A 25,359-nucleotide genomic window follows, 5' to 3' on the forward strand; every position below is an offset into this window, starting at 1 on the left:
CTTAACTCGACATTTTAAAGACGCCCATAATCTCAAATTATACACATGCACGAAAGCCTAGACTTTTATAATAAATACATTTTTAAACCAATGCAAATACAGTTCTGTTGATTAACCACTTTCGAAAGTGAATGAAATTATATAGATTAATTTGATCTTCCCAAGCTCGAATTTTTAAATTATAATTCCTTTTCGGTTTTGTTATTTTTTCCATTTTTTGTAATATTAGGTTTTACTGTTTTAATGATTTTGGACCTTACTTACATTTTAAGTATTTCAAACAGCCAATTAAAAACACGTTGTGGATCTACGATCTTCAGAGTGAAAGGTTCTGACTTAATGTCCCAAAACGTAAAACTTATGATGTTTCAAGAATTGTATTTGTCGTGTCGTAATGATTTTGACAAAGTTGTACTGGATGCAATGACAGAAGCCAGAGGTGGGGTGCAAAATGCAATCCAGCAGGATATTATGCCGCGTCACAGTCCCACTGCACGATATTCCTGACTGTGGATTGAAACAAATAACAGTAGATTTTGCCTCGACTAGCCTGAACCCTTGTTTTGAATGAAGAATCTTGGAAGTTATCAGAAAACAGCTGAGAGATATACCACGAACTTTCATTACCCTTGGAACTGTTGCTGGAACGGTCTTTTGCTTTAGGTATTTACCACAGTTTGATTGCAAGTGTTAATGTGATTAACGCCAAAAGTAGACCTATTTTGTATTAAAATACGGTTGCAATGGCGAAAAAAACGTTATTATTATGGCGTACAATCTTAATATTGTAGACACAGTAATGCATATCTCGTTTTTAAAGTTAATTTTTAAATAGAGATAGACTTGGAAACCATACAGTAAGTTCTACATAAAATGAGAGTGGTTAATTACCAAATCTATGACAGGTAAGACCGTCACTTGGGGAATTTGACAGGTCATACAGAGGAAAAGCTAAATAGTGGTGTTATAACGGTTGGCTTTATTCCATAAAAGAAATATATATTGATTCTATATTCTACAGATATTCTTCCTAACCCTTAACAACAGGGTTATTATAAAGTTTTCTTAGCTTTCTATTATTATTAGAAACATAATTTTTGGATGCAGCACAGAGTTTAATGTTTTCTTTCATAGTAAAATATTATCGTGAAGGCTCCCTTATGTAGAAAATAATTTCTTTATCTGTTTTTATGAACCGTCAAGTATTAAACTTTTCCTTTTCAATTTAGTACAAAAGTAGAGTCAGTGTAATTCCTTGTTTTATTTGCATAATTTACAATATAAATGAGTTTTCATTTTAGGCCTCAAAATATGCTATTGATTTTGTTAAAACTGTTGCATTGAAGTGCCACAACCGGCAACGTACTTTTGCAATAGTCCAGGTTTCCTCCTCTTCTTCAATGATTTTTATGAAACAAAATATCTTCTAAATAATTCTTAAAATGTGTTTTATAAATTATTTTATAATGTAGCTTTACTTAAAGGAAGATTTTTTCCGATTATGTCAGGGGTGTTGCTGAGCAAAGTTTGTTCTATGGATATATTTCAAGTGCCTTGAATCCACCTTAAGTAAACTACAATAGAAATACATGCAACCATGTTTCAATTATTTCTATAAACAGTTTCTTCTTGACGTCCAATAAATTTTATATTTTCCTTCCATTTTCACCCTCATACTCAAGAGCAAATTTAACCGCTGTAAGAAATCTTCTAATTTATCAATCAATAGGAAAAAAAAAACATTCTCAAGTTCATTAATATCCCAAGGATTCAGTGAAGGTAGAAGTACCCATTCTCTTGTGCTAGTATTGTTATCGCACCAGTTTTCTTATGATTGGAAAGAAAGCATATGACTTTAAATGATTTTGCTTTTAAGAAACCCGAACAACAATACCTGGGATTATCAGAGAAGTTCAGTAAAATGTATTTGTGATATGATTGTGTGTGTGTTTCATATACGAAAGCCACATCGGGCTATCTGCTGAGTCCACCGAGGAGAATCGAACCCATGATATTTAGCGTTGTAAATCCGTAGAATTACCGCTGTACCAGTGAGTTTATGTTGGTGTGTGTGTATACATAAGTAAAGTATAACAGAGATACTTGCGATTATGTTTTAATCTTGAGATCCAAGTCTCAATTCTTTTCGCGTGCACCTGAAGAATATTTCTAAAGACTACAATAAATATTTATTCTGCAAACCCTAGCTATAAATCTTTATATTGTACCTTTATCCTTTGGGCACTTTGAAATAATTCTCTGAGACACTACTGCAGGCTCGGCATGGCCAGGTGATTAAGGCACTCGACTCATAATCTGAAGGTTTGAATCCCCTCTACATCAAACATGTTCGCCCTTTCAGCCGTAGGGGCGCAATAATCCTACTATTCGTTAGTGAAATAGTAGCCCAAGAGTTGGCGGTGGGTGGTTATGACCAGCTACCTTCCCTCTAGTCTTACACAACTAAATTATAGACGGCGAGCCCAAAGAGCCCTCGTGTACTGCAACAGTGAGCTTTTGACCGAGACGTAACAAGTCACACACAACCGACGAACAACTTTTACATTAAAAAGACGAAGTAAACACGTACTTAAAAGGTTTAACGTAGAACTTACGTGAAGTTGAGAATTTCTGACATTGTCTTAACGACTTCCAACGTGTAACCCTCTTGCTGCTCAACACTGACATACGGTGGATTCTGAAAAAAATATGTTACGTAAAAAAGTAATTGTAATATAATTCATGTATATGTACGTTAAACAGATTGAAAGAAAGGGGAAATGTTTTCGGTTTTCTCATCGTAAGAAATAACTAGTAATTATATAATATTTCAATAAAAGATTATTCATTTCTAAATGTTATTTTACAGTTCAGGATATTTGCGCTCACACATACGACACACAAACAACTTATATATATGCAATGCTGGCCAAAATCTTAAGGCCAATGAACATAAAGACAAAATATGCATTTTGCGTTGTTACACTCAACCACTTATTTGAGTAAAGCTTCGAAAGATGAATATAAGAAAAGGGAAAATAAAAATAAAAAACTTTATAGCATTTATTATTGAAAATGTGAACACTATGAAATTAACCTAAATACTAGCTGGTCAATAGTTTAAGACCATACCAAAAAGAAGTCCTAAACAGGGTAAAAAATGCCCAACAAGAGGTCTCAGTAGTGAGTTGCACGGCTATCATTACGAATAACTGCAAACATTCGCTTTGACATGATCGATAGAAGCGTTTGCAGAAGGCTGGCTCGAATGTTATTCCAAGTGGTGAAGATGACTTCACGAAGATCATGCATTGTTTGGAATTGACGTCCATTTCTTTAGACTTCCCTTGCCATCCACCCCCAAACATTTCCAATGGGGCTCAGTTCGGGCGAACACTCTGAATGGTCCAAAAATTTCACATTATTCGCCATGACAAAGTCCTTTGTCTCGCGGGCATTGTGGATTGCAGCGTTGTCCTGCTGAAAGATCCAGTCATTTCCACACAAGCGAGAGCCTTCAGTCAATAAGGATGCTCTCTCCAACATGTCAATGTAGCCAGCTGTTGTTTGACGCCCCTGTATAACTTGAAGCTCCATTGTTCCATGGAAGGAGAAAGCACCCCAGATCATAATGGAACCTCTTCCACTGTGTCGTGTAGAAAATGTCTCTGGTGGGATATCATTATCGTACCAATAACGTTGGACCATCTGGACCATCAAGGTTTAATTTTTTCTCATCAGAGAACAAAACCTTCGTCCACTTTTCTACGTCTTATGTTTGATGCTTCACAGCAAAGTTTAACCACTGTTTCGTGGTGTGGAAGGACGCGTGGCCTTTAAAGACGTTTACGGTTTTAAAAGCCTTTTTCTTGTATATGCCGTCTTATTGGCCTTGAGCTGCATTCTGCGTCCGTAATCTGGTTCGACGATCGGCTGGTGTCTTGCTGGACAACCCGTCGAATCCTCATACTCAACACAGGCGACATTTTCTTGGGCCAACCACTTGAAATTCTCGTTTCGTATCCCTCAGGGTCTTTTAAGAAATTTACAGCAGCAGTTTTATTACACTCAATCACACCAGCGATGGCACGTTAAAAGAGACCTTGCTTTTGCAGCTCGACAATTCTGACACGTTCAAACTCTGTGAACTTTTTAGCCTTTGCCATGTTTTTACTCAGGAGATGTCAGTGGGAGATGTTGACAATGCTAATGCTTGAACACAAATGACTAAATTTCGTTACGTGTTTACCAATTAACGCTTCGTTTCAGTATGGTCCTAATCTTTTGACCAGCTAGGATTTAGGCTAATTTCATAGAGTTCATATTTTCCCTATTAAATGCTAAAATGTTTTTTTTTTCCCCTTTTCTTATTGTCATCTTTTGAAGCTCTACTCAAATAAGTGGTTGAGTGTAACAACGCAAAATGCATATTTGTTCTTTATGTTCATTGGCCTTAAGATTTTGGCCAGCAGTGTATATATGTATATGTATATATATATATACTGACTGTACCAAAAGCATACACTTGAAAATAGAAATAATATGTTGCACTTTCACTCTCTCAAACACATACGTAAGTGGTAAAAATGGATCACACTGTAAGTTCCTTAAAGTTCATTACACGTTGAAGAAGTTCGAATCATAATCCTAAATCTTTATTAAGTTGTTGAATTGTATAGAAAAACATTTATACTTTCATCTCAACTAAGTCTGGATCTCAAAAACTAACACAATCTTTAAAACTGAAAAATCTTTCTGATACAACTGAAAACAAAAAAGATCTAAAACAAGGAAACTACCCTTAAATAAAAGTTGTAAAACAAAAAAAAGACAGTAATACATGCAATAACTCTCCCTCTTTCAGTGCAAACACCGTTCAAGTGACTGAGGAATACTCAAATCAACAAGGATATATGATAACCCTCAAAATATCCCCTTCTTTAACCACGATAAAAATACACTGTTCATATCTAGAATGTATCGCATACTACAATAACTAGACCCGACATGGCCAAGTTGGTTAAGGCGTTCGATTCGTAATCTGAGGGTCGCGGGTTCGAATTCCCGTCGCACCAAACATGCTCACCCTTTTAGTCGTGGGAGCGTTATATTGTCACGGTCAATCCCACTATTCGTTGGTAAAAGAGTAGCTCAAGAGTTGGCGGTGGGTGGTGATGACTAGCTTCCTTCCCTCTAGTCTTACACTGCTAAATTAGGGACGGCTAGCGCAGATAGCCCTCGAGTAGCTTCTCGCGAAATTTCCAACAAATACAATAACTTTTTCTAATGGAGAACGCTATGATGTCTTTGATGACTCATACAGTCTAATAAATAACTAAAGTTGACTGAAACTTAACAGCTCTCGTTTTTTTTACCAACTTTCTAGATTAAGAATAACTTGAAGTTAGGAGACATTTCGAAAAATGTTATCTAGTAACTAAAGTGGTAGCAAAAATAGTTTACTTTTCTGTACCGCATTTCTATTATTTCCCCTTCAAACTCAGGCTGAAATGGCAGATTTTAGTTTTAAAGCCAATTAAAATTAACTCGTAGGTCGGCCAAGAAACCAACGTAACTCGCTCTCACCCATGTAAAAACACTTGCCAAGATATGTTAAATAATAAACAAACATTACAAAAACTATAAAAATGTATATAAAAACTTTTTAACTTAGATAATATATCACCTGTAGGAGGAACCAACTAACAGCAATGAATTACAAAAGTATACCCTCTAAAACAACAAATGAACATATGAAATACTAATATAAGACTTTAATAAAGATGCATACAATAAAAAGATAAACTCATTAACATAAATATACATAACAGGAAAAATCCATTAACAATTAACAAACAATAACTATTCTAAACACAAGCAAAGTATTTTTCGTGTGAAAAGGTGAGGCACAATTATCGCAAAAAATGTGTAAAATAATAATAATAAAAAGGTTTCCATAATAAAACTATATATTAATGAAAAAACACAACAAAAATATTCACACGAAACCCTTCATAACCGATACAGAAGAAAAACATTACAAAAAAATCACAACACCAAACTAAGTATCCCTTTAATAACGACCACGCAAAATAAACTACAGTGGAGCGCCATTAAGCCGCGGACCAGTAAACCGCGAAATCGCTTAAGCCGCTGTAGCAAGTCTTGTGAGCGATGTGAGCGAGGAATATCGCAGCTCACCGCTAATTGAAGAACGTGTAAAAACGCGGCTTACGAGTTTAATCCTGGCTTTATAACTTCAAGGGGATATTTACAAAGGATTTGCTTTAATTTGGGAAATAAATAAAATATATTACAATAGAAATCGACCGTTAATCTACCTTATCCGCTCTCTATGTCAGCTTTATGGAGGCCGCCATTGTTACCGAATCACACCTCTCCATACATTAAAGTTAATCAGCGGTAAATCCGTGAAAAAAAGTGATCAATAATTAAAGTATTATTTTTAATTCGATAATCCGATATAATGATCACGCAATGGCCCTGATGAGGCTCCTCGGCGGAGCTGTTGGCGACTTCGGCTTTTCAGTCACAAAGGTTTAAGCCGCGGAGGCCTGGCATGGCCAAGCGCGTAAGGCGTGCGACTCGTAATCCGAGGGTCGCGGGTTCGCGCCCGAGTCGCGCCAAACATGCTCGCCCTTCCAGCCGTGGGGGCGTTATAATGTGACGGTCAATCCCACTATTCGTTTGTAAAAGAGTAGCCCAAGAGTTGGCGGTGGGTGGTGATGACTAGCTGCCTTCCCTCTAGTCTTACACTGCTAAATTAGGGACGGCTAGCACAGATAGCCCTCGAGTAGCTTTGTGCGAAATTCCAAAAAACAAACAAACAAACTTAGGCCGCGGTTAAGCAGGTTGACCCCCCAAATACCGCGGCTTAACGGCGCTCCACTGTATCTAAAAGTTTCAGTAAAATGTTGACAACACATTGAAATAACGTTTTTGCAGAAACTACACACATTTTTCTAAAGAAGATACGGGAAAGAACATACATGAAAAGAAAACATATATATATATATATACACACACACAAGCACTATTCTAAATGTATGTATATAGAAATACCATTACTAAAATAAAAACATTTTTACCGCCAATCCGAACTAAGGAAGGAAAAAAAAGGAATGTGTTTGAAACTCTTGTTTCTGAATTAAGAAGAGAGTTTCGAGGCTTGATTTCCAATGAACGTATACTAAACTATGGAATGTATACGAGTAAGAACTTATCTTTCTTCTCACAATCTGGGTTGGAAAAGTAGTTCAGTTTGACTGTATTATGAAGATTCAATCGTCGTGCCATGTGCATATATCTGTTCTTGAATATCTTTTTTTTGTTGTTATTAGTATTATCTTGGTTACTACCAACTACCCCGTATCTTCAAGTTAAGCTTGGTAACTCCTACCAAAAGAGCCATTTCTAATAACTTTTAATATAAATGCAAGATATTTTCTGTTGTCGGTCAAATTCTTAGAGTGTAGTTACCAAAAGTGTAGTCACCTGTTAATACATATGTAGAACCCTTTCTGTGGTCTGTTAGATGTCGAGCTTGAAGTTGCCAAAATTGTGGCCACCTTCCCTACACCTCTTCACCTTTCATGACTAACGGCAGGTTCGAGGGTTTCATTTGCAACACTAATAGAATGCTCAACCTGATAGTCGATGACGATACATATAAAAGACTAAGAATTTGATCTTGAGTAGCAAAAGTCATGATTAAAAATGAGGCTCAACAAACTCCAGTCTATGTTCAAATGTCACACAGAAAGAAGTTAACTCTAACTTATCTTCCATGGTCATTATTGCTATTATGATAGCCCATAGCTTTTCTTGGAACCCGGCTATATTCCTTCTACCCCTAATTGATTGTTATACGGAACAGTGCCCGAGTTTGATAGAAAGTAAATGATGTGACAAGATTGCAGAGTTAGATAACTATACTAGTAACTCAAACATATTGGACACTGCGTGGATGTTAACTTAATTTTTTTCTGTCCATAGAAATTCATTAACATCAGTATATTGTTTCCATCTCGACTTCTTTCATTTACAAGCTTAGCACAAAAAAAAAGATTATCTACAAAGCCACTTCACTAAGTGCTACTTCTTGCAATTTGCAATTTGATGTATTAAAGTGTCAAAATTACTGTTGTGGTCAAGTGTCATCCTTACAGGCGTACGTGAATTCACGTGTATCTAATACTTTCACGGCCAAAATTAATATTCATCGTGTCGCTACCTTGTATATAGAAATAATTTTATAAATCAAAGACTTAACATTAAGATGTAATTTTTTGTAATAGGTCTAAGCCATAACTCTTATCTCTTTCTATAAAATTCATTAAATATCTTAATAGTTCCAAGTCCAAACTGAAACATTCTCACAATGGCATTAATAAAAGTAATAGATACAATGCATCTCCAATTAATGTTTCACAGGTCAGTAATTACAAATATTTTTATAACTTGAGGCCCTAACATTTAAGTTAAATTATCGTGTTCACTTTTAAATGTAATCTACCGGGTGTCTTCTAAGTAGCTGATTTGTTCTTAACGTACAACACCAATAAACAGCTTTTGTGCAACACCTCACACATATATTGCATATACATATATCTCAACTTCTGCATATCATTACATGTACTTGTAAACGCTGGCAGATCACCTCAAGTTTGTGTGCTATTACAATGTACTTGGCCCATACTACATGTGTAAACTAGACATTGATAGTCGTGGTTCAGTTGTTCCACCACCTGTGAGAAATGAAAGTCAACAATCTTTTAGAGGCAACGCAACATGAATAGTTACTAACAGAGTTAAACTGAACTCAGATGTTTCAGCTAATATTTTAGTTACTAAAATTAATATTCCTTCTGTCCCTACCTTGAATATCAATACACGCTCTCACAACAACTTCAACTAACTACAGCTGTCCATAGTAACTGTACTATTACTGTCCAAAGTAGTCACTAAATAAAAACAACCTGGACACTCTATTACCTTACGAGTTGATCCGTTTGCTTCATTTGGCATCAAGAAAATTCAAACTTATCCATTGAAACAATGCCTATTCCATTAACATTCAAGACATCTAACCTACTTTCTGTGCTGATAATTAACACAAATCCCTCACTTAAATTAATGTGTCATATTGATAGTTTCTTGAGCATCCTAAGGTCTACTTTGAAAACTGCCGTAACTTGACTGAGAGTTAGTGATTTTCATAAGAATTCTGATTATTGCTTTGCCTTTAAAAATTACCCAATGACTTGAAAAATAAAGACTCCAATATCCTTTCAGTCATTGTTTTTCAATCAGTTGACTGTCCTAGCTTGTGGTAATTAAGCGAAAGTCATAAAATGCAATCCATACCTTTTTTTCAGATTATACACCCAACAGGTACTGTTTGATATGTTTAAGGTTGTGACAGAGACCTTTACTGCCCCACAGAATATCATCCTTACTAATGCTTTCTGTTTTGCCACAAAGAATCATCTGGTTAATCCTATCTAAATCTAACTTAAAAATGTGGGTTGATGAAAGGGCAGTCAAGCCTTACATACACAATCGGTAACATCATTGATCCCCAAAATGCTGAAGTAAGGACCTATATAACTGAACAAATCTGTTGATATGCGTGTAATGTGAGAATTTCGTTTACGTACCAAGACTTCTATTTATATAAGCATTACCTTACACTTTACTTGTTTCATTACTCTTGTGCTTTTTGTCCTTAGCATTTCTGTATTGATGTCTTATGAGATGGTTTTTACATAGCATATCCAACAGGCTACCTTTTTGTTCGAAAAGAACATACATTAGAAATGTATTAAATTACAATTCATAAAAAAGTTTAAAGCTGTATAATTTATTAGCTATCATTTCATCAATAACTGACCAGTTAATTGCCAATTGCTTACTTGTTTAATGACAACAGGTGGTTAAGTTTGACCACTAGTGGTTTTAGGCACTTGTTAATTCATTGTTTGTTTGTTTTGAATTTCGCCCAAAGCTACGCGAGGGCTATCTGCGCTGGCAGTCCCTAATTCAACAGTGTAAGACTAGAAGTTATCACCACCAACCGCCAACTCTTTTATCAACGAACAGTATGATTCGCCAAACATTATAACGCCCCCACGGCTGAAAGGGCGCGCATGTTTGGTGTGATGGGAATTAAACCCGTGACCCTCAGATTACCAGTCAAGCGCTCTAACCGCCTTGCCATGCCGAACCGTGTTAATTCATATAACACTTTATAACTATGGTATATACGTATAGTGTTATACCAACAAATCTATAAAAACCATCTTCACTCATTTCGTATTAATAGTTTGAAAATATTTCATCGATCATTCAGCACGATGCATCACCAGTTGAAAGTTTATATTAAGTACTACCGCTTCAGTTTACTCAGTGATTCACCTTTAACAATGTATAAAATAAACAAAACACGTCAGTTTATTTTAGATGAAAGCCACACTAAGCTATCTGCTGTGTCCATCGAGGGAAATCAAACTACTGAATTCAGTATTGTAAGTCTGTAAACTTCTCACTGTCCCACAGGGAACAAACAAGTCAGTAAAACCCCAACTCTCTTTTCGCGACATGAAGATAAACATTTTGTATGTTTGCACTTAAACACAAACCTGTACAAAGAGCTATCTACACTCTGACCACAATGGATATCGAAATCCGCTGTGTCACTGGGGAGCTGAAAACAGACCATCAGTGTTACAACTTGTATGTCCTAAGTATTAAAATGCTAATTACTACAATAGGTATAAGTGATATTTATATATACAGTGTTCAATGCGAGCATGGTTTAAACATTAAGCTTCATCACTGCCAACAACAATAGCAGTTAAGAAGTTTAACTTTCTGAACTATGTTGCAATAATCATATGAATTTAGGGTTTTAGGGCATTATGAAAAAGTTTGAAAACATTGCTTTTGGAAGTTTCTGCACTATTACTATTATTGTACATCCTACTAAAACACACTACCATGTGGCCTCAATTACTGCTATTATTTTTCTGGTGGTCTAGTGACAAATTTAGTAGTGTATTTTATTTTTATTACCATATTAATATTTGTTTTTGTTATCACACCCTAACTTACAAATATCATTCTTATTTTGAAATCAAATATACTTACTTCTCGCGCTCCTATTTTAAGTCTCTGTCCACTCAGTCTTCTCGTTCGCTTCATACTAGGGTTTGTTTTATTAATGCCGTGCCTCTTCGACCCGCTTGCACTCATCTGTATCATTATGGGTAATTTACTACCTTCCTGGGTCAGTTCAACAATATTGAAACCAAAATCTGGCGATATGGTACATTTCTAGAGAATAGGGTTTAAAAATAAAAATGAAAACTGAAGAAAACAACCCAATGAAAGTTAAATAATAACAATGAACCTCTGTGTCAACCAGAGAGATCAAGTACCTTTTTTTTTTACCTCCAGGATGTACACACTCAGTATTTCATCACTATCTTGCCACTTTTGTGAAATAAGCACTGTCTTACAAGGAATACCAATGATTTTTGTTAATAAAAACCTGAAAAAACTGGAGGGTATACAATGATTTCATTTTGTAATAGATGAAAAAACGTTTTACTAAGCTTTGTATAAAGCCATGGTGTAATTGTAATATAATATCTACAGAAACTCTTTCGGAACCAGTAATTAATCATCTGAAACATTAAGAACATTCGGAAGACTTTCTGTCAAGATTGAACATATGTTGGAGGATAGATATCAGAAGCATTGACTTTAAAACTTTCTTGCAAGTGTAAGGTAGCAAAATACTGGAACTGCAGGAGGTGTGGGTGCGATCATAAAGAAATCAGTTGCATAGAAAGCAAACCGTAAAAGAGGTCAGAGAAAAATTTTCGTTGTTGCTAAAAAGAAAAACATGACCATTTATAAACCGATTTGGTTCCCAGTATCGTTAAAAACATGTACGACTATAAACAAAAAGGTTAGAGAAGGGTGTAAACTGATAACAAGCTTCTGGCAATTTCTGGCTTAGATAATTTTGGAAACTGATCATGGTGAGAGTTTAATGTTTCCTACTGTAAGTGTTTGCTAAGATTCCCAGACGTCTGACAAAGCTGTGAATGATCAAACATTTTGCTACTTCTGAGCCCAGGCTGTACAACAGTCCTGAAAGGGAATATATAATTTTTTGTCAACTCTTCTGGAGAAGACTATCTAGTAGCTTTCAATAAACATTTGCTCTACACAGAGTTTGAAAGAATCTCTCTTTCAAAGACCAAGATCATCCTGAAAAAACATGGTCGACAGCTATTTCATCACCAGTAAAAAACTGTTTAGAAGTGAATAATCTAAGCTTTGCTCTAGCCTCACACTTGTGTTAAGAACTTCTGGTCCTAAATATTCTGTATTATAGATGATGCCTGATAGTGTTTTTTTTTTTCTGGCAGACACAGAGACTTTGGTAGGCGCAATACCTTGTCATGGTTACTTGTAACGGGTGCAAGCATGTCTTTTACTATTTTAACAAAGTGAAGGAACATTTACTAAACTCTAACAGTATTTATAGGATCGACAGTTAATGATTGCTGCAATAAAGAAAATCTTTTCCTGGATAATTTCGTTAGAATAGTAAGTATATAAAAGTACATTTGAAGGTATCTCAAATGTCATGAGGAATAAATGTAAATCTAATGAATGTTCCAATGGAGCACCATCTGATATGTATTCGAGAGAAGACAAGTAAGTACTATGGCAAGTGAGATATTTGCTGGCGCAGTGTGGTGATTATGTATTGGACAGTAGAAGGAGAGAAGATACATGTTGCTGTGCAACATAAAGTTTATGTTGAACATCTCTGAAATGAAGATAACTCACAAGATTGAGAGTTTGTGGTGTCGACGACTAAAGCAGTGTTGTGGCACATTATTAAAGACCTCTTTAATATAAAGTACACCATTCTTCATACACCAATACAGTTTGTTTCCAGAACACTCTTCTGCACGTGGTTATCCAGATGCCGTGTTAGTTTGAAATCACATGCTTCAAAAATAAAGCAAAACGCAGGGTGTAAAATAAGGGCTAAATGCTCATTTTTCTAGATCAACTAGGTCCTTTGGTCCTCGCTGAAGGAAGGCAATAACTGTGTCACATCAAGGAAGGCAATTATTAGCTTTAAATATGTCAGTCTGCCAAATTATATTTTCCGGGAACGCAGTAGCTAACCCTATGTAGGAATGAGTCTGGATGAAATTGGCAGGCAGTAAATTTTGAATATTGGAGTGCGCTCGCTAGAACATTGGCAAAACCTAATCAAATGGACAGCAGAAAGCCCTTCGCTAATTAAGTATAAAGTTTCCTTTACATTTTGAGTAGTTTTCCTTAATATCTAGAAAACGGGCTGGAAAAAAACATCGATTTTTCATCTTCTTTCTTCCTTTCCTTCAGTTGTAACTCATAGACCACAGTGTGCCTACTTCCAACCTGTACACAAAATCACTATGCTACTCCCTAAGGTGTTTCTTTCAAGCCCAGAACCTCAAGTGATCTAAGATAGATTAAATACGGCTCAAAACATATGCAATGATATACATTATTAATATTGCTCAGTACTTATATCATTCTATAAATGTTAAACTTATCAGATTCGAATTGATTTGAAACATGTAAGTTGTATGTTTATATTAAACATTTACCAACTTAAGATATTTCTTCTCGTATTGAAAGTTTTATTTCATCAACTTCTTGATAGTTCAACCTAAAAAACGTGCGAGGATACCAAGCTGAATAAGGTTCCTTTGTTTAATCTGTCAACACACTTTTCTGCTTATTTAAAAATTAACGGGATGTAGACAAGGAAAATATTAGCATGAAAGTGCTCAAAATGCAACTGGCTGATACCTTGGTGTGATAGATGTCTGGAAACAGAATGATCAAAATGGAGGTATTTCAAATGATTGTGCAGTGTCTCACTTATCTACAGTCGTTTGGACTAGGTGACCCAAAAATTGATAGATGTATATACTGTATATGCTGTACGTACGCAAACATATATCGATATTCTAGGAAGATATCAAGAAAATGTTTGACCATGTCCAAGTGGATAAGTTCAAAAAGAAAGGAGTAGGACATATGCTAAAACGTTACAGATATGTACAATGAAAACACTGATGATGCTGAAGAATATTGCGAATCATCGAAAGAATGAAGAACGTAGGGATGAAAAAAGTAAATGATGCAAAATGATGCCCTAACCTCTTGTCGTAGTGCATTGGTTGTAAGCCAAAGCTTGAGTTGAGTAGTTATTGAGACAACCATTACTAACCACACAGTCGTGATAAAAGCAATAAGAGTGGTTAATCCTGGGAATATTTAAAACCACTAGATTAATAGGAAAAGCCACAAACAAAATTCCTTTGATGAAACCATATATATTTCTATATGTTATTCTAAATCTTCCAGATTTCAGGGTTTCGTGTGAACCATAATTTAAAACAAAAAATTACATAATTGTTCCAGTTGATCAGAGATTCGTTGTTAAAACACATTTCTTTTAAATTGGTTATATAAAATTCAAAATATTTTCATGATACCTTTAAGTAATAAAGTAGTAAAAATGAAAAGAGTTCGCAAAATATAAATTCATAACATATACTTTGCAATTTATTGCTTGAAATTGCAAAGAAACAATTAACATCGTATAAAAAACGTTTTTATCGAAGAACAATTGTTCCATGTTAAAATTCATAAGGTTTTAGTATTTAATATTAACAAAAGGAGTCATCTCTACGTCAAATACGTTATTTTTAGTTGATTAGATATGTGATGTCAAACTAAAAATTAAAGAAATTTGTATTTTATGAGTTTTTCTTTTCGTCTTGCCACGATTTTATTATATCAAAATTATGGTTCTGTGTTTTATATTTATTTTTCAGAATTTCAGAGGAATTTAACAGCATTAAATTTAAAAATGAAAATCGGGAAAACTTATCGAAAACATCAATATAGTGTGACCTTAGAAAACATTGATATTGAAATTTGTTGCCATTGTAATGATTAAATGAAAAAAACTCTTAAATTTAAAGTACTATGAAAAGAAGAGTTGTTCGGAATATACCCTTAACTTTTGGCTTTTATATTAAACATATAAGCTAGTAGTCCCTTTAAGTCTCATTTAGTTTCAAATAAGATAGATAAAATTCATTATTCTTTGCAAATAAACTTTCAAATCGTTTCTGATAGTTTCAAAAAGTATTGTGCAGAAAAATCATGATTAAGTAAAGGTCAATCACTGTTTAAATTAATTAAACTTTGCAAAACATTATTTTTCAAATGCACGGAATAATTGACCAAAACGTAATTACAACAATTCTAATTTGCTGTACTTTGGTAACCTTAAATTCTGTAGACATCTCAGTAAGATAAAATTAAATGTTCAAAATCTAAGAAACAACATGATTTTGATCATAGAATGTAATTTTGATACTAAAAGATATCGATTCCAAATAGTGAAATATGATTTTTCCAATCTGTTTTAATCGATTGTGATTAGGCTTACATTGGTCAACTACTTGGTAGAATCGTTTACTTGTCAGATCCAATTCTTTTTACTCCGTTCATTTTAGATCAAGTTTTTTCTTGAATTTATTTTTACCTTGTAATTCGAATAAAGACTGCAGATCTCTTCCATGACAACGTTCGCCAACACCTACACAAGAGAGATACACAAAGTGATTGTCAACACTTATATACAATAGCTACATTTCTGACTGGTTCATCATATTCAAGTTTTAAATAATTATTTGAAAATTAAGTTATCTTAAAACCTTACATATTTTAAACTGCTAGCAGTTTTACTAACTTTGCATCGCCCACCAACTATTTTTATATTAATTGTTCTGTGCAGATGATGTTCCAATCTCACTGGAACCTCACAAATGACGGTACCTCAATCTCACTCGTAACATACACATATCTGACTCTGTCAGAACAAACATGTAACGTTCCAGTATTTCTCGTGTCATATTATTATCCCAGTGGGACAACAGTAAATCTACAGGTTTACAACACTAAAATCAGGGATTCTATCCTCTCGGTGAACACAACAGAGAGCTCGATGTGGCTTTACTATATTTAAACACAAACACATATCAGTTATAGTATTTGTATTTTAAGAAGCTTTTATGCAATCAATATCTATAAAAGCCACTTTCTGTTGATAACACCTATTTGGTAACGCTGAACTTTCTGTGGTTAATGTTCTATTAATTCAAAGGCTTATCTCAAATGAAAGTTTCGAATTTCAATCTCAGTGGGTTTTTATAACTTCTGTTAATTATTAAATCAACATGTCCAGAGCAAGATATAACAGTATTAGGAAAAACACAATAACATGAGGTTTATGTTAAGGATTTGAGTTATTTTCAACATTCGATTACATCAGTTATAGTGCTATACCATCATGTGGGAGTCTTTCATTTAAATTCTAGTAGAGTTGAGATTTATATTACTTTTCCATTATTATATTTACTTTTTATATACTTTTTATCATACTTAAACTCTTTGAATATTCAGAAAAATACTAATATAATTACGGATTAAATCAAAGAAAATGTATTGCATAATAAACACCAGTGTATGTGTCAAAAACAACTTAAATATTTTGTCAACACAACAGATGGCACAATAATACATTAACATAGACGTTTTACAAGCAGTTTTTACAAAAAAAAAAGTTATACCTTAATATATTTATCCTTCACCATCAAATTCGTTAGCTTTGTTACCACAACTAATAAATAGTAGGGTCAGACACTGGGCTATGAAGATGTATTTCTTTGAGAAGAAGTATATTATAATTAATTTTAGAAAAACATGTTCGTTCATATAATTTTTCTAGTAGAGAAATTAATTGGCATTTACAATCATATGAAAGGCAGTCGGATAGTTTTATAAATAATAAGCAAAAGAGTTAAAGGTGTCTTCCGGCCCGGCATGGCCAGGTGGGTTAAGGCGTGCGACTCGTAATCTGAGGTTTTTTTTAACGTTTTTGTTAATCTTTAAAATAATTTAAACTAAGTACTGAAGGGTTATCGCACTTGCTGCTCTTACACAAACTAAACGTACTGAGACTGTTGTTTTGTGTAACAATTCTCACTATTTATATATTAGGCGAACTGCCAATTTAGAAAGAAAATTTATTTAGAAACTAAATAGTCAGGGCTGTACTTAGGTACGTGGCCAGGCATAGCCAGGTGGTTAGGGCGTTCGACTGGTAACCTGAGGGTCGTGAGTTAGAAACCACGTCACACCAAACATCTTCGCCCTTTCAGCCGTGAGGGCATTATAAAGTGACGGTCAATCCCAATATTCGTTGGTAAAAGAGTAACCCAAGAGTTGGCGGTGGGTGGTGATGACTAGCTGCCTTCCCTCTAGTCTTACACTGCTAAATTAGAGAAGGCTAGCGCAGATAGCCCTCGAGTAGCTTTGCGTGAAATTCAAAAAATTTAATTCAAATTCGAAGGTGTCTTCCCAGTTTTTCTAACACTACACAATCCAGTCCTCTTCATTTATGACTGATACAGCATCTCGTAGAATTTTTAGTCAGTTTTCGATGAAACCCACTGATCTAATTAATTGTTGTAGAACATCTCATCAGATTACAGTGATATTTGGCCTGGCATGGCCAAGCGCGTAAGGCGTGCGACTCGTAATCCGAGGGTCGCGGGTTCGCGCCCGCGTCGCGCTAAACATGCTCGCCCTCCCAGCCGTGGGAATGTATAATGTGACGGTCAATCCCACTATTCGTTGGTAAAAGAGTAGCCCAAGAGTTGGCGGTGGGTGGTGATGACTAGCTGCCTTCCCTCTAGTCTTACACTGCTAAATTAGAGAAGGCTAGCCCAGATAGCCCTCGAGTAGCTTTGTGCGAAATTCCAAAACAAACAAACATACAGTGATATTTAACTTTTTTTTTTTACAAAACATCTCATCATATTTCAGTGGAATCTAACACATCGTTGCATAATTTCTCATAAGCTTTCAGTGAAACTTAACGCACAGATTCTCTTGAAAATATTTGAGACACATCAAAATGTAAATACTTTTTTATCATGTCGTTATTATTTTTATTTATGGAATGTTTTGTAAACTGCCATAAGTCACAGTTTTAAGTACAGTTTTTTAGACGTTTAATGTATAAAGTGACAGAATATCTTGGAAGACTAAAGTGATTTTTAGCGATTAAAGAATGAACAGAAATTTTATCTTTCTTGAATAGTTACAAAATTCTTAAAGAAATAATTAGTCTTGGAATTTTGCGTGTTTTAATACATTAAGATATAATTGAATTTCTTCAAAGGTTATTACCTGATGAGTGACGTTCACAATGAAAATTCGTGGACTTCTACCCATGTCTAAGCTTTGCATGTGATCCACCAGGAGGCTAGCATTGAACGCAGGAATTAACCACTCCTTTCCCCTGTTTATAATACGGCTGGAGAAGGCCTCGTGTCACAAATAATAATTTAGTGCAATTTATCATTAGATCAAAGCACGGTTTTACAAGTCAGCAGAGTTTACCAATAAAACTCCAACTGTGATATAAATTATCCTTTTAAACTATTTAGATAACAATAACGTGATACTGAGAGATCGTTTACTACCGTGTTTCTCCGATAATAAGACCTACCCATAAAATAAGACCTAGTGTGATTTTGGGGATAGTTTTAATATAAGCCCTACCTTTAAAATAAGCCCTAGTTAAGAGTGGCAGGAAGAGGAAAGAAATAAAAAAAATTAATTTATTAATTAGTTTAATAGTTAGTTAATTAGTTTGTTTAAGTATTAATCAGTTAGTTTAATAGTTTAATAATAGTTTATTTTAAATGGTTAGTTTAATATTTTTACTTTGTAACTTCATTTTTTTAATATATCAAAATAAGACATCCCCCGAAAATAAGCCCTAGTGTCATATTTTGGAATGAAAATTAATATAAGCCCTGTCTTATTTTCGGAGAAACACGGTACTACAACTCAAATCTAACATCTAGAAAAGTAAATTAATTAATCCCAGAAAACTCATATCTATAATTTACAATGCTCATTTCACGTAATTTTTAAACACATTTTTCTAAACTATTTATATATTGACACTTTGTAGGTCCATGTTTTGTTCATTAAAAGGTCTACAATACAATACGCTATACATAAAAAATTGCCCCCAGGGGCTCAGGGTTGGTATGTTCGCGAACTTATAACGCTAAAAATCGGGTTTCGATACCCGTGGTGAGCAGAGCACAGATAGACCATTGAGTAGCTTTGTGCTTAATTCAAAACAACAACAACAACATAAAAAATTTAGCTCTACAATAAATAAATAAATTAACCTTGCCGGTTAGTAATGATGTCGCCCGCTTATTTTGCACAGAAAATTGAGTGATTTTACTTCTCTTTATTTCAGACCTTCAGTTTTGTAACAAGTAAGAACATAAAATTACACAATATGATACGTGTACCTCACTGATTGTAAATGATACCAAATAAAATAGATAATTTAAGTATTAAAAATGTTTTATTATTCTACAAAAACTAAGTTAACTAGTTAATCATCAACTGAGAGACAATATAACGTAACAAGTGCAAGAGATAAATAACTTGAGTGAACTGTGGCATGTATAATATAACTTTTACTCGTACCTATCTGGAAATGGCAAACGACGAAATGGTTAACATATACTTTGTCAGATACTGTACGAAACTAGAGAAATCCCAGGAAACGAAAGTTAATAGCATACAGCAGTGATGACTGCCATAGAAGATTTAACCGATGATTCACTGGTATTAAAGTATTTCAATAGAAGTGTTGTTTTGTAATCAAATCGAGATTTGAGGCTCTGCTGAATTTATTCTTTTTTTTGTATACATATTTTTTACCCTTGATTTGAAAACATGTTAAATCTTGAATACCACAAATGTGAAAAAATATCTTTTATGTCAGAATATAATTTAATGTCAATTATCTGATATCGATTATTAAAACTGTGTTTTTAAATTCATTTTCTTAAGTTACGATTGAAAAAATAGTTTATTAGATGCTAATAATTATTTTCTAAATATATAAAACATATTACAGGTTTGTTGTAACAAGTTTTGTCTGCTATACTTACCAACGAAAGTATTTCCTGTATTTTTTGAAAACAAAGACAAACAACTTTATCACCTCTTGAAATCACTCCTAGAATCTCTTGTGTTGTATACAGGTCGTCTGATACTTTGGAAAACAAAACCGACCTTCTCTGTATAAGCGGAAGTGACGGAAGAAGAGATGCTAAAAAATAAAAACATTAAATATGTCCTCGAGTATATGAAAATCTAACTAAAATGAACAAAACATTTCGTCAGTAGTTATATAAAAGGCTCTCTGCACATAGTCCTTGCTTGCTTGTTTGGTTTTTAATTTTGCGCAAAGCTACACGAGGGTTATTTGCGATAGCTGTCCCTAACTTAGCAGTGTAAGACTAGAAGGAAGGTAGATAGTCATCACCACCCACCGCTAACTCTTGGACTGCTCTTTTTACCAACGAATCGTGGGATTGACCGTAAATTATAACACCCCTACAGCTGAAAGAGAGAGCATGTCTGGTGTGAGGGGGATTCGAACACGCAACTCTCAGATTACGAGTCAAGCGCCATAAGAAAGGAAGCTGACTGGTAAACAAGACTAGAAAGGAAACGCCTTGTCAAACAGCATCTATTGTCAACTATAGCGCACCCACGAATACGAACCTTGAATCTTCGAATGTGCAGTCCACGCAAGCTAACTAATGGAACCATGCCCGACTTTAACGTAGATAATAAAAAACATAATAAAATAAGTTGAATATGAAAGAAAATTGAAACAAAAATTCAAATGGCAAGCTGAGAATATAGTTTGTATACAAGCAACAAACGCACATTTTTAAAGTAATTTAACACGGGGGTTAAATCCTAATTGTTCTTCAGTGTATAGAATTAAAAACAATATAGATCAAATATTTTACAGTCGCTTGAAAATTATGAAATACAAAGCATTGTTAATCACGTTAATTATGATATTATTCAACACATACCCCTATAAAGCACGGTGTGATATCATACAAAATAACAAATATTCTTCTTTAAACTGGCTATGAAAAAATACAGAAAAAATTGTATTAATTAACGCTCAGTGCGAGTGTAATAAATATATAGTAGAACTTTAGCTACATTCTATCCTTTGATAATGGTCACTGGTTGACCCTGTGTTGGAGTTCTAGATTTTGGAGTTGGTGAGCAAAATTGGAATTCTTGCGATAACCCGATATATTCCCATCATCTTAAACTGCGGTCACATTATAGCGTGGCAGTCAATACTTAGCGTTGGTGGTTAAAGTAGGGGGTTGTGACTGTTGCCTTCCCCTGACCAATAGCTCAGAATTAGAAATAGTGACAGATGTCCCACTAGTTTTACCATGAAAACAGAATACATATGTTAATACAGTTGATAATTTACTAAACACGAATGAGAAACGGCTGCAGAATTAAATGAACTATTCATCATTATCTATAACTATCCATTATGATTACCAGCACTCGTTGTACAATATCAGATTAAAATGCAATCCTTAACCTTAAACTCGTCATTAATAATAACGTTATAAATCACAACCTTCAATCTTAAATCTAATGACAACAAGAATACAGTATGCAAAAACATATTACAAGCTGTAACTTTTGTGGTATGCAGGAATATCATGTTTTTCGAACTTTTTATTTTGTGTAGTTTCCTCTTTTATGTATTTGTTGACTATTTAGAGGTATGTGTTTTCAACACATAACACGTGATCAACAGTGACATTAATTTGATTTATTTCTAGCTTCCTTTATTCTTTATCGGCCTCCAGTGGCACAGTAGTATGTCTACAGACTTACAACGCTAGAGATATTTAATTACAAACAAATAAAATTGTTCTTTGTCATCGTTTGGAGAAAACACCTAGTCTGCACATAATAAAACTGCACCTTTTGCAAGAAGGTTTACACCAGTATTCCCAGTGTCAGATAGGTGATACTTAGAAGTTACAACTTCGCTTACGTTTGGATAGGAATAACCAGTCACGTAGTAGCACTAGTTTTTCTTGATAAGTCTGACTTTACAGATTAATTGAGCCAAGTAACGTGAGATATACTCAATGTCATACATCATTGTGTGTGAGTTGATCAGTTTGTAAATATGTCTTGAGGATGCATAGCCAACCGCATCAATCCAAATATCAAACAAAGTGACTGTCCATTGTTCAGAAGTGTTGTATATACTCCATTGCTTTGTGTTGTATAAATAGAAATTGGTTCGTTATGTATTACGCAATATATATATATGTATATATAGTGTAGTTATCTATTAACTCAAATTCAATTAATTTTAGAAGAAATCATTGTTACCATTCAATATATTTTGCCGAATCATCCGTTATATCGCGTACTTACTGTGTAAATTCTTACACAATCAAGAGGTTGGTTTTAACTGAATGTTTAAAGGTGCAGCAAATGGAGACCTAAATCATTTCCTGAAAAATTTCTAGACCTGATATAATACAAACATTCTATATTACGCTGGATTTGATATAATACATGTTACAATAGGTGAATGTGATAGAATACAATCATTATACTATACACAAGATGTGGTATATTGTAAACATTCTACAATACAATGGATATTATATAATACAAACATTCTGCACTAAGCTGGATGTGATATAACAAAAACATTCTACCCACAATACAATGAATTGTGATATAATACAAAAAAAAATATTCTACAATACATTGGATGTGACTATTTATTAATTTCGAATATTTGCTTAAAACCCTAAAATGGCTGCCTGAACTAGTCACCTCTAATTTTGAATTGCCAGATGTAATGGATTTACTGTTATGCATTTATTTTAGTACCTACGTTTGTTACAGTTTGATGCATGAGACGTATGTTATTGGATGTGTATTGCGCAAGTCCCGTCTGCTCTATAAATTTCTTCAAGATTCTCGAAAGTAAGAATCAACAATATATATGTTTTAGAAAAATATGAGCGTATCTTCAAATATTGTTGAACTTTCGAGAAGTTCACTTAATTGATATAAAAGCTAGCCGAGTCACTGTAAGATAATATTGTTTGGTTGCTACAGTCACTGTACTATTAGCCTCAGAATCTGTAATTGTGATTAACGCTTATTAAACGGAAAACTACAGAATTTGGCCAGAAATGTTTATAGATTTCGAACACTACAAACTTCAGTGAATTAACTTTGGGCATCATTATTTCTGAGAGGACATTAAATATCTTCATCGATAAAAAGTCAGCTTGTAATAATATCAAATCAGAATTAATTCGATTGTCGTGGGCCTGGAACATCTGTAAATATTCTTTTACAGATCAGATAAAAGACTTAGTGTAGTTTGTAAAATTCTTGTACATAAATTAATATTTCTAATAACTGTTATTATAACTTGTATTGTTGGTTGTATATTAAAATATATTTGTGTTTATCAATCTTATTTGCAAATACCATAAATTTGATACTTATTGACATTCAATTATCTTTTAGATTAAAATAAAAATTTTCGATTATTTGAAATCGTAATAAGTTAACATATGTAATATAATAAATTAAATGCTCGTCCGAAATTAATTATAATACGTAACACAGACTAGAAAAGAAGCAAGTATCAACAGTACCCACTGTCAACAATAAGGTTACTGTAATCAAAGAGTGGGATTTGACCATCGTTATCATAATATTTCCAAGGTTCTAAAGTGCGAAAAGTGATTCTGCCACAAAGGAAACAAAACTATGGACGCTTGGAGTTACATTGCGGCAAACTAACCACTAAGCAATGCCCGGACCATGGAGCGATACAATACAAAATATCCTTTCTTATACTGGATGTAAAATACAGTATAAAACAATAAACGTTCTTAATTAATGTTCAATGTGAGTAAAATACAAGAATGTTTCTACCATATTCTACATGTGGTAGGCAACTGCTGAAAACGGTATTCGCTCAATGTCAGACTGACTGTTCATCATAAAATGAGGGTTTCCTTAGTTCATGCCCACAAAGGATGTTTTAAGAAGATAAAGTTATAACCACAACATTCTGATGAGACCTGGTATTGAACAAAAAGATTCTTCAATGAATGTCTACAATAAATATGAATAATGATAGCAAAACGCTCTTCTTATTGGAATGTTGTTTTGTAGCAATCCTAATTATTTTGATCGTTAACGAGATATTTCGTTTTTAAGCTTATATGTTTTTCCTGTTTTAATAGCGTTTTTTAGCCTTTCATACTGTGTAACTTCAGCCAAATATCATGTTAAGTTGCTGTCATATTTTTATAATGATTCTTGTTTGTTTGTATGTTTTTGAATTTCGCGCAAAGCTACACGAGAGCTCACTGGGCTAACCTTCCCTAATTTAGCAGTATTAAACTAGAGGGAAAGCAACTAGTCATGACCACCCACCGCCAACTCTTTTACTACTACTACTCTTTTACTAACGAATAATTGGATTGGCCGTCACATTTTAACACCCCACGGCTGAAAGGGCGAGCATGTTTGGTGTTATGGGGATTTAAACCCGCACTCATCAGATTACGAGCCGAGCGCCCTGATCACCTGGCCATGCCAGGCCGACATAATGATTCTTGCAGTCGTAAAAGTCTCTCGCTGGTACAGCGGTTAGTCTACGGATTTACAACGTTAAAATCAGGGATTCGATTCCCCTCGGTGGACTCAGCAGATAGCCCATTGTGGCTTTGCTATATGAAAACACACACACACATTACAGTTGTAAAAAATAAGATGAGCGTAAAGATCAGTTACTAATAATTGTTACTTTAATGTAGTAATATACTTCTGAAAATAAAACACAGAATGTAGTACATAGTCAAAGTCTTAACACACACACAAACTTATATATATACATTTTATCAAGTAGAGAACTAGGATTTTTATCTACAAAACCGAGAGACAGTAGACGATTACCTCATCAAAAAGTACAATGTTGTGTACGCCCACATGTAGAATAAGGATAAAAAATACTACGTTGTGTACGCCCACATGTAAAATAATATTAAGCAACTCTTGACATGTGGTAGGTTTGTCAGTAGAGATAATATTACAACCAGAGAGCCATGTTATAGGATTGTTAATTATCCGCTTCCTTTTTTAACCTAGCAGTTATATACGAAGTGTTTTTATTTATTTTTACAATGAACCTCTGAAACACGATTTCAATAAAACTCGTTTCAAGGAACTTTACTGTAATAA

The 25,359-nt window shown here is 34.1% G+C and overlaps 1 protein-coding gene across 1 annotated transcript in view; it reads right to left on the reverse strand.

The window, feature by feature from the left end:
- The window catches only part of LOC143227209 (glutamate receptor ionotropic, kainate glr-3-like), a 52,916-nt gene that overhangs the window by 13,336 nt on the left and 14,221 nt on the right, over positions 1-25,359 (reverse strand). The window contains exons 4-8 of the mRNA XM_076458697.1: positions 20,175-20,335; positions 18,376-18,513; positions 15,665-15,718; positions 11,170-11,355; positions 2,616-2,698 (exon numbers count right to left, since the gene is read on the reverse strand). Of these exons, the coding sequence (XP_076314812.1) occupies positions 2,616-2,698; positions 11,170-11,355; positions 15,665-15,718; positions 18,376-18,513; positions 20,175-20,335 (622 nt within the window). The remainder of the gene's footprint in view (positions 1-2,615; positions 2,699-11,169; positions 11,356-15,664; positions 15,719-18,375; positions 18,514-20,174; positions 20,336-25,359) is intronic.

Source organism: Tachypleus tridentatus, chromosome 9 (genome assembly GCF_004210375.1).
Source record: "Tachypleus tridentatus isolate NWPU-2018 chromosome 9, ASM421037v1, whole genome shotgun sequence".
Classification (NCBI taxonomy): Eukaryota; Metazoa; Arthropoda; class Merostomata; order Xiphosura; family Limulidae; genus Tachypleus; species Tachypleus tridentatus.